General features: G+C 33.4%; 1 protein-coding gene across 3 annotated transcripts; it reads right to left on the bottom strand.

The window, feature by feature from the left end:
- Window positions 1-291: 291 nt before the first annotated feature.
- Window positions 292-7,374, bottom strand: LOC149905316 (uncharacterized). Of its 3 annotated transcripts, none has more exons than XM_090106658.1 (8): window positions 7,128-7,374; window positions 3,358-3,554; window positions 2,922-3,076; window positions 2,447-2,532; window positions 2,270-2,371; window positions 2,068-2,193; window positions 788-1,882; window positions 292-586 (listed from the first exon to the last, which is right to left on the bottom strand). In XM_090106658.1, the coding sequence occupies exons 1-8, from the start codon at window positions 7,134-7,136 to the stop codon at window positions 398-400; spliced, it is 1,959 nt and encodes a 652-aa protein (XP_089962784.1). In that variant the 5' UTR covers window positions 7,137-7,374; the 3' UTR covers window positions 292-397. The 3 variants fall into 3 exon arrangements, with proteins under 3 accessions (XP_089962784.1, XP_089962781.1, XP_089962783.1); XM_090106655.1 differs by having other exon boundaries at window positions 2,447-2,553; window positions 7,128-7,373; XM_090106657.1 differs by lacking the exon at window positions 7,128-7,374 and having other exon boundaries at window positions 2,447-2,553; window positions 3,358-3,563.
- Window positions 7,375-10,027: the final 2,653 nt, after the last annotated feature.

Consider the following 10,027-nt stretch of genomic DNA (forward strand, 5'->3'; position numbering starts at 1 on the left):
TACACTAAAATATCACGAAATAATGCTCCTGCTCTAGCTGTAGCTCTATGTTCGTTTGATGTAGGTAAATGCACCGTAATATCAAATATACTACGTGTAATATAAATGTGTAATCTGAAATCAGTTTAATTAAACATTATTTTATAGCAATAGGAATTTTTAAAACAGTCATAATTATTAGTCTTGCTTTTACTAAAATAATTTTTCTGTAAGTCAAGTCTTTGGAATATTTATTATTTATTAAAGTTTAATATTTACATCTTAAAACTAATTTATATCTATTTATGAGCAATTTGTTATTTTAAGGTTAGTAATTTTCCTTTTATTATTTCATAAGTAATTTAAATTAACCAATACTAAGAGAATAGTTTAAATTAAATAGTGTATACTGTATGTATTAATTATATTCGTCTAATAATATTTGTCTGGCGGCGTCATTTCTTGATTTTATCTTCTGGCCAAAATTATTGACGTCCGATGCTAAGGCATTTACTGTGGCGGCGTCGAAGCGTTCTGGGCTTTCTGGCTTCTTTGGTACCTCTCTTTGATGCCTCATGTTGGTCAGTTTTTGAGTAATTGCTTCTTTCTGGAAGAAACGGTAACTTGTAGTTAAATTGGGATTTTCCCCTTTCATTTAAATTAACATCTGAAATCGCAGCTGGCTAATATAATCAAAACGTGATGATTATTGCGTGTTTTAGTCTAAATTAGATGACTATTATCAAACTTTCACTACATATATTATAGGAGATTTTCAAGTTATTATGTATTTAAATAATATACTCACCCTTGCTGGATTATCAACGTAACTTGCGTAAACCCTCAAAATGGGTTCTCCAGTCTTATCGTCGAATATTAGTTTGCTTTTTGGTGGTATTTTTGCTTTGACCACCTGTTGTGCATTGCCATCAGCTGACCTTTTCTCCGTTAGTGTAAACCTTATGGGTTGTCTGTTCAAAAATGATCTTTCTCTTTGATTATCTTTAGTCGCATTTGCAATTGTTTCTACTGGTTTTTCTGTTGTTGTAGTGTTTGTTATCGTTACATTTTGATCTACTGTTGGTGCTGTTGTAGTTCTTCTTAGCAAAGAATAAACTATATTCACAGACTCTGCTGGCTTTTCAAAGGGAGACGCTATGAAATTTTTATAAACATGTACTATTTCATTAGCTTCCGGTTTATCTTTATTGTCCAAATAATGCGTCGTATCGGGTTCCTGTGTAGTTGCTAGAATAGTTGTGCTTTCTGACTTTACAATGCCTTTATCAAAATTTTTATTAATTATTTCTTCCTTCGGCGATATTTCTTTTATATCATTGATTGCTGAATAATAACTGTTTGCTTTAGCACTGTTTACTGTTTGTTCCATCTGTGAGTAATAAATTGCAGAATTTGATCTATCGTTTTCTGATTTAACTTCAATCCTTTCAGTAGTTGTTGTAGTAGTTTGAGGTTCAGTTACTACATTTGAAATAGTAGTTTCAGGGGGATTTGTAGTCGTCACTACTGTTGGAGTTTCAGTGATATTGCTTGGTATAAACGATTCTGGGGATAGAGATTGAACAGTTCCTTCTTGTGTTTCTCTCTGCACTATGTTTCTGTTCCCATCACTAGGCACAAAAGCCATAGGAACTTGTTTAATAAAGTGCTCATTCTGCGAGTAGTATGATGATGCTTGTGGTTCTTGATTATGCGAAGGGATTTGGGACTGTATTTCTGGATTATATGGTATAAATTCAACTGCGGGATATCTTTGCAATAGTTGGGTTTGTAATTTTTGTAAAAACAGTGGATCTGATTGTAATAACGCGGTTGGGGGTATGATTATTCCTTCTGCACCAGAATGTATTAAGTCCTGATGAGACGGCAAACCGTTATATCTCTGAAATTATATTTTTATTAAAATACGAAGATTGAAGACATAGACGAAAATGACATTAACAAGTCTAGTGGAATGCTTCAAATAGAAAAGATGAGATAATAGATTCAGAGATATGATCAATTAAATGAAAGGGTTGCTCAAAATGTAAACGTAATAATTCATAATGATGTGATTTTTTTATGTACCTGCACTGTAAACTCTTGGGGTATAATAGATGACATTTGTTGTTGTACTTGTATAAGTCCATATTCCTGATTATATTGTTGTGGTGCTTCGTTGTTCACATTTTTGAACTCGTAATTGACCCCAGACTAAACGTGTAAAATGTTTAATAAAAATACATTAAGAACGATGCAATGTCATTACTTCTTAAAGAACATCACTTACATTCGGCTTATAAAATCCCGTAGGTGCCTCTATTTTTGCCTGTACGTCATAATATGTATGATTCTCTGTGACCTTTTCTGTAACCTCATAGGTAGGTTTCCCCTGTTAAAGGATATAGTCATCGGTATGTTAACAATTTAATACATACTGAATTATAGGAAATAAAAACTGTCTTACCCCTTCAGCAGTGTTAGCTTCTCTGTTTTCAGATGTCAATACTTCAGCTACTACAATGGGTTTCTCTGACAAGCTCAGATTCGGCGCTGGTATAGTATGGATCGCACCTGTTAGCATAAGGACTTTTACCAGAGTGTCCGTCCACAGCAATGAGGATGTTTATGAGCAAATTAACGTGGAAAATTAATGCAATTCACATCCTCTTGCCGTGGACGAAGATAGTTATAACACGTGCAAAGGAAAATGAAATACAGATTAAGTTCATAAAAAATGTGGATTGTAGTACCTATCCAAGATTGGATAAATTTTTGTTAAATACAATTAGTAATTTTTTTTCAGTATCTCTCACCTCTGGAAATCTAAGTACATTAAAACAGGAACACATAATAGAAAATTACCTAATTTTGCAATATGTATTGAAATAACAGAAATAGTTTAAATTAAGTATTGTGCATGGTGATTGGTGGAATACTACCGTCATTCCGTATCACCGGTTGCGCAGACGCAGCAGTTCTAGCGTAATCATAATCTGGAGTTACGGGAACTGGTATGGGCAGACGGGCTGTGGTTTTCCATGGTATGCCAAACACATTTCGGGTTGTTACGGGCGGCATTGGCTTCATTGCGTATCTGTGCAATAAATGTATAGTTTGCTTTCGCTTGGGAGGATCCGGGTAGATAAAAATAGGATTTAGTCTACGTTACAAACTAGTAACTACTATGGTAACAAACGACAAATTAAATCTTTCTCCTTAATAATATGATCTCAAGACGTATAAAGGAAAAAAGTGTAAAAATAATTATCTCTTTAAAATATAGTATAGACTATAGTAAGTTAGGATAGGCTCTCGCAAACATTGTGCGACGTTAAGTTTTGTTTTTATTTCAATAACTTATTTTGGGAAACTAACCTGTGTGGAAGATTCCTATAAACAACAAAAGGTGTTCGATGTGAAGCTGCTGGCATCATCCGTGGAGGGAACATATTCGGCCTCTGCAGGATGACTCCCGGCCGAAACGCTGTGGGCCCTCGAAAGCGGCTTATAGATGACATTCTACTCATATAAGCTCCATGGCTTATTGACCACAATGCACAGAATATTAGTAGCTGAAACATAGGTATTAAAATTATAGGAAATGCGTAAAAAATATTTGGTTAGTTTCTCAAGACTCTTAAAGTTAACTAAGTAGGTGCTATATAATATGAAATTAAAACCAGTTTTGAATAGTAACGATCAAATGAAACGGGTTCTGCTGCCTTTTATCAACACATACAGGAAACTTATAAATGTAAGTTACTCGGGAAAGACAGTTTTTGCTGCTGTGCGAAACGCAACCGGTTCATCTATTTCTACTTGAAGAGAGTTGAGAGACATTTGCCATTATTGGCTTTCAAGGAAAGGAATTCCGATCGAGATACGAGACGGGAAGTAGTTTTTCCTTTAAAATGTATGACTAATGTTGGGGTTTAGTAACTTTTAAAAATTATGAACATAATTTTAGTCTTTGACTTTTCACTAAACGCCGTCTCTTTCCAAACTTAGCAATGCTTGTACCTACCTGAACTAACCTAACCTTAGTCACACCTAGATATACATATTAGATACTAGCGGTCCGCCCCGGCTTCGCCCGTGGTACATATTTACGTTTTCTCTACATAAAAACCATCCTCGTACTTCAAGGAATATAATAAAAAAAGAATTATCGAAATCGGTTCAGCCGTTCTCGAGTTATGCGCTTACCAACACATTTTGCGATTCATTTTTATATATAAGTAAAGAAGATTAATTAACCTGGTCAAGTTTCAGCACTGCTTGCATTTGCATAAATTTCAATCTAGAATTTATTCGAGACGAGAAAATAAACAAATACTTAGGTATCTATTTAAAACAAGTTACATAGTAGGTACCTAAGTAGGTACCAATGCTTAATATTTTTCGTAAAAAAACATGAAAACAGGGCACCTAGGTAATTTACGGTCTACCGTAAATACTGTTTTCTATAATATATCTCCCTACTCCATTTTTGTCTCTCTAAGTCCTAATCTCAAAACGGATAATTTGTCGACGTTCTAAGATTAGCATTGCATCTGTAATTACCTTTTTCTACGCAATACATCATTGTGTTTAATTGTCGTGATCATGCAAGACGTTTTCATGTGAATGTCCTGCAACGCGTCACGGGCGGCTGGTTGCGAAATCGTCTGATTCAAATTCATTTGTAACGCCTTACGATTACATAATTAATGCTAGTTTTGTCTATTATTCAGTTGTTTCTTACTACGAGCGATGTAGCTGCTATTAGACGGTGGAAAGTGTATGACTGATTATAGACTTGAGTATAAGAGCGCCATTTATTTTGGCCGTTGAATTTTAATCGTGGTTTATGTCTCTGGTATCTTATAAGAGGAATATTATGTAAAAATTATACGATTGTAGTTTGCTATTCTAATATGAGTACCTGTATGAAATAAGTAGAGTTAACTACTTTATTATTTTGTCATCATAGCAAGCGGAGAAATGAGTTTACCTATAATTGTTACCTATCCCTTATTTTATGATAAATCCTTTTGTTTATGATTGGTATATTGCTGCGTTACTTTTAAGTTTTAATATAAATAATTTAATTAAGTACTAACTAATTTTTAATTCAGCCGAATTTAAAAATTTTTAGGTAACTAACAGCTATCTAGTTATCTAACGGGGGCATAGTCGGATCTCTGTCTTCCCAGGTTTCCGTTCATAGACTAGGTACTACTTTTAATAACTAAACATATTTATGTAACAACAAATACATAAAATGTATTAATGAAATAGTTTTCGCTTTTCATTAATCTAAGAAAAAGCGAATTAATTAAAATAATGTTCCTTTTCTATTTCACTGAAGCGTTTGCAGTGTCAACGATCGCGTCGCGTGCGCATTAGAAACAGTCTTGTAATATTCATTTAGCTTCTGTATTTGGGTAGACATAATATCGATTACAATAACTACCTCCTTGAAATTGACAGCTGAAAAGTGTTTCGAAAAACAACTCAATAACTTCTCTTGGTAAGCTTGGTAAGATTAGAATATATCAGAGGCAGTCGTTATTGTTTCTTTATTGATTCGTTTCTTAGATTTTGGATCATGACTATTGCCATTTCTAATTATATAGGGATAATTGTTACTATCTATTAATTATGAAATAGAAGGAAATAAGAGAAGGCACACATAAACTACATAATCCAAACTCTTTGAAAACGTTAAGGTAGTTAGGTAACTAGGTACTAACTTAAAAACCTATAAGTTAACTAGTAAACGCCGTGATTAGGTTAAAAGGTTTCGGACTATAATCCAAGATGCGGCTGTTTCAACGCTAGATTCTAATAAATATATAAAGTTAAAGAAAAACCTAACAATATAAATTTAAATATTGATAGATTTAATATAAACATCTGCATCCGTTAAACCCATAATTCTTTGTAACGTTACGTGCAACAAATAAAGCAGAACGTTAACTGTTCTCTTCAGTCTAATTGTTTAGACCGCTAGAGAAATTACTAAATGTGCTCTACTTCAAATTATATATAATTTAAAATGAAACTAGTCACGTACTCAATTGCTTATGGGTAAAGTTACAATGTTTTGGGAAAGATAACATTTCAATGAAAGCTCCCTGAGACCGTTGAATATTTTTACGTTCTTTGTTACGTTACATAACTACGTATGATAATATCTCCTCGTAAGTATGGTAATATGCAAAAGAGATAATGCATACTAAAGTATGTTAAGTAAATGTTTCTACAAAAAAAAAAAACATAGGTATCAAAATATTGGCTTCTCTGTTTATAAAACTAATAAATTAAATGAATAATTTATCTAAATATTAATGAAATCAATTAAAATGACTCATTTTCTCAATACCTATAGGGTATAGATGTAGTGTGAAATCTAGATAAACCAGTTTTTAAGAGAGTTGTTCTGCTATCTCGTACATTTCTCATTATGATGTAGATTTTAAAACTCTCTACATTTAATTTTTTGTACAGTCACACTGTAAAAACGCTGTCACAATAAGATTAGAATTTTCTTTACGAAAATATGTATTTTTACAATACATATTTTCGTAAAGAAAATTAAAATTAGATAATACTAAAGCAAAATTTTAAACGTAACGACGTTTATTTAGGCCTTGGTAAGTATTTCACTTTATTTGGTAAATGCATAAAAAAGTCCTAATCACGACCAGCTACGACAGTTCAATATAGGTACCAGAATATTTTTAATTTAAAATTATAACTCATATTATCTAAGGTAAGTAATGACTGAAAGAATAAATAAATAATAGAGCGAATCAAATGAGAATCACAGGTACCTTCCTTTCGGTAAAAAAATGTTGCTGTATATACTTAAGTAACTATATAAAAGATGAAACAATAATTTTACAGTTTAATCAAAACTGCTGATACCGTGTACGGTACGTCCACGTATTATTTAAATGTAATCTACTACTTAATACTACTAAACTATTTAAATTTATGGTACCTACATATTTATATTACTGTGTACTGTGTAGTAAAAATAAACAATACCTACACAATCATAGTCACGTCATCAATCATTTGATGTGTTCGTATTGTTGTTTTTTATTTTGATATGGGTAGGATAACTAGGCAAAAAATATATCTGAAAATTAATTTACCTTATCCATCTTCTGGGATTAATAATATAACACAAACCACTATAGTTTAACAAAAAGTCATTTCGACAACTGTACAAATATATTGAAAAAACAATATTGTTTTCACTAATTCACTGCACACGCGATTATTTATTATTTTTCTTATATAATTCTTAAAGTTTAGTGACCATATCAAACACGACGGCGGTATGAAAAATGAAATAGGTCAGTGTTAGATTTTATATGAGCCCCACTGCGCTCGCGCACATTATGGTCAGAGAATGGACAGGAGAGAATTAATATCACACTTAGCTTCTTGCAGTTTTCTATTACATGTAATGTGACGAGCTTGGGTTAAACGTATCTTTATAATATCTTATAGATACATCATAGTCAGATTTTACTGGAGTTAATGGATACGATGATAAACGTATATTTAATGGATATTGAAACGAATATATATCTTTGTTACTAGACACTTATAGGTAATCGTATTATAAAAAAAGGCTTATCAATAAATTAAAATATCTGTGATCTAGGTATATCTCTAAAATAGAATGCAAGGGAAATATTATACTTTTTTATGTTTCACTTATAATAAAATAACATCGTAAATTAGATGCTGTGTCTAAAAATTATAGAGAAAAAGAAAATATATGGTCGTAATATGCCCAATGAATAACCAAACTTGTCTATAGTTACGTTGTATTTTTTTGTAATAATATAAAATTCGGAAGTAAACTTCTAATTATAAACTTTTCCGAGGAAATTCCCTCACTCGATCATAATGATGATAAGAATAAACATTGTCCCAATCATGAATGTGAGCTATCTTATATAAAAATCTCATCCGTTAACATACCTAATGAACATCCGCTTTAACTTTCATATTGATACAGTGCACAAAGTGTTTTACTAGTTTTTATCTGTCTTTTCGCAAAAACTAAGTATCACGAAAACTTTCAACTAGAATTCAATTCCCAGTTGAGCTGCTGTCCAGGTCTGAAGCTCAATAAAAACGTAAGCACAGATTAGAGAATAGTTACTTCGTAACAGATACATCACTCCCATACAAAAGCTAAAATACCTACGCTATATTTACCTACAAAATGCGCCGCAACTCGGCTGCAGTAAGAAATGTACTCTACGAACACGCACCGAGAAGCGAGTTTCCCGCGCACGCCGCGTGATTGCGTCATCAAACGAAAACTTTAGGGTTGTACCGAGCGCGTAAATAAACACAGAGTTGCTGAAACACTTAATTTTTTATTGTTAATTATATTTGTTACATTATACAATAAAAAAAATGAAATCTTATTGATAGTAGTTGTTTCCTTCGGTTTCACCCGCGTGGACCCGCTATATGTGTCTCCTGGATAAAAAGTAGCCTGGTAGGTTTGTTCCTGTTTAGGCAATTGAAAAAAAGACAATTCCTTGTTATTCACTCTTGAACTCCGACACCCGTCCACATCGCAATAACCGGGCATCTTGGTAGCGAGCGCGGGAAACGTGACGCGGGTGCGCAGTCTCGCGTGTGCCAACCAACTGCCGCTTGGGTCGGTACCGACCTACTGTGCGGTAGGCACTTATAGCGCGACCTTGAGCGAGTGACGGAGGCCTGACGTAAGATTTAGATACTTTATAAAAATACAAGAAAATACTATGTTTATCTTTTACCGTCAAAATTAGAAATATACAAAGATTTTGAATTTCTTTGCGTTAGGTATCTAATACAGCATGTTATGTAATGTATTGAGTAAACCAAAATATATTGTCTTGCGTAGGTATACCTACATCCAGATGCGACGAGAACATATTTGATCTTACTGTCGCATGTGTATCAATAAAGATTTTATTAGAATTCGAGGCTTCACCTAGTATTCAAGATTACTGCGTTCAAAAACGGCTCACCAACGCACATACGATTAGACATCAAAGTAAGATAGCATGATTCAGTTATCATGAGCGTTAGCGTGAGCGTTAGATACCTATCTACAGTTTTAACCTATCTTATACCTACCTGGGGCCTTAGACAAAGTAACAATTACAAAACGATAACGAAGTTAGAAATCGCAAAAATGTATGGGATTGACATTAGATAGACCACGTGATCTAACGCGGCGTATGTCAATCCCATACATTTTTGCGATTTCTAACTTCGTTATCGTTTTGTAATTGTTACTTTGTCTACTGGGCCTGTTTGCTTATACTAGATAATATCATTGATTAAAACCTCTCCTACAGGAAACTACTATAATAACCTCAAAAACACATGCATTATATTGAAATGTCACTAGTTTATAGTCATGATTACCTACAGTTCTAGTATGGAAAGCGAACGCAATGACGCCCAACATACAGGAACTACTGCAATAATCTCATATCAATCAACTCACATAAATATCAGTGATTTTGCTTGCCTTCCGCTTTCAATGGTGAAGGTAGAGTTTATTTGTATTATACATTCAAGCTTCAGTTTTGATATAACTTCCGTTGGAAGTTTGAGATGGGGATAAACTAGCGTTTAACAGCTTTATTTCAGCCCCATAACCCATCTTCTCTTATATATAAAAATGAATCGCAAAATGTGTTGGTAAGCGCATAACTCGAGAGCGGCTGAACCGATTTCGATAATTCTTTTTTTATTATATTCCTTGAAGTACGAGGATGGTTTTTATGTAGAGAGAAAACGTAAATATGTACCACGGGCGAAGCCGGGGCGGACCGCTAGTCTTCTTATCTTATATATAAAAATGAATCGCAAAATGTGTTGGTAAGCGCATAACTCGAGAACGGCTGAACCGATTTCGATAATTCTTTTTTTATTATATTCCTTGAAGTACGAGGATGGTTTTTATGTAGAGAAAACGTAAATATGTACCACGGGCGAAGCCGGGGCGGACCGCTAGTCTTATATATAA

Source organism: Colias eurytheme, chromosome 10, assembly GCF_061535395.1.
Source record: "Colias eurytheme isolate Ceu_HAF_F1 chromosome 10, ilColEury1 Martin Lab GWU primary, whole genome shotgun sequence".
Lineage (NCBI taxonomy): Eukaryota > Metazoa > Arthropoda > Insecta > Lepidoptera > Pieridae > Colias > Colias eurytheme.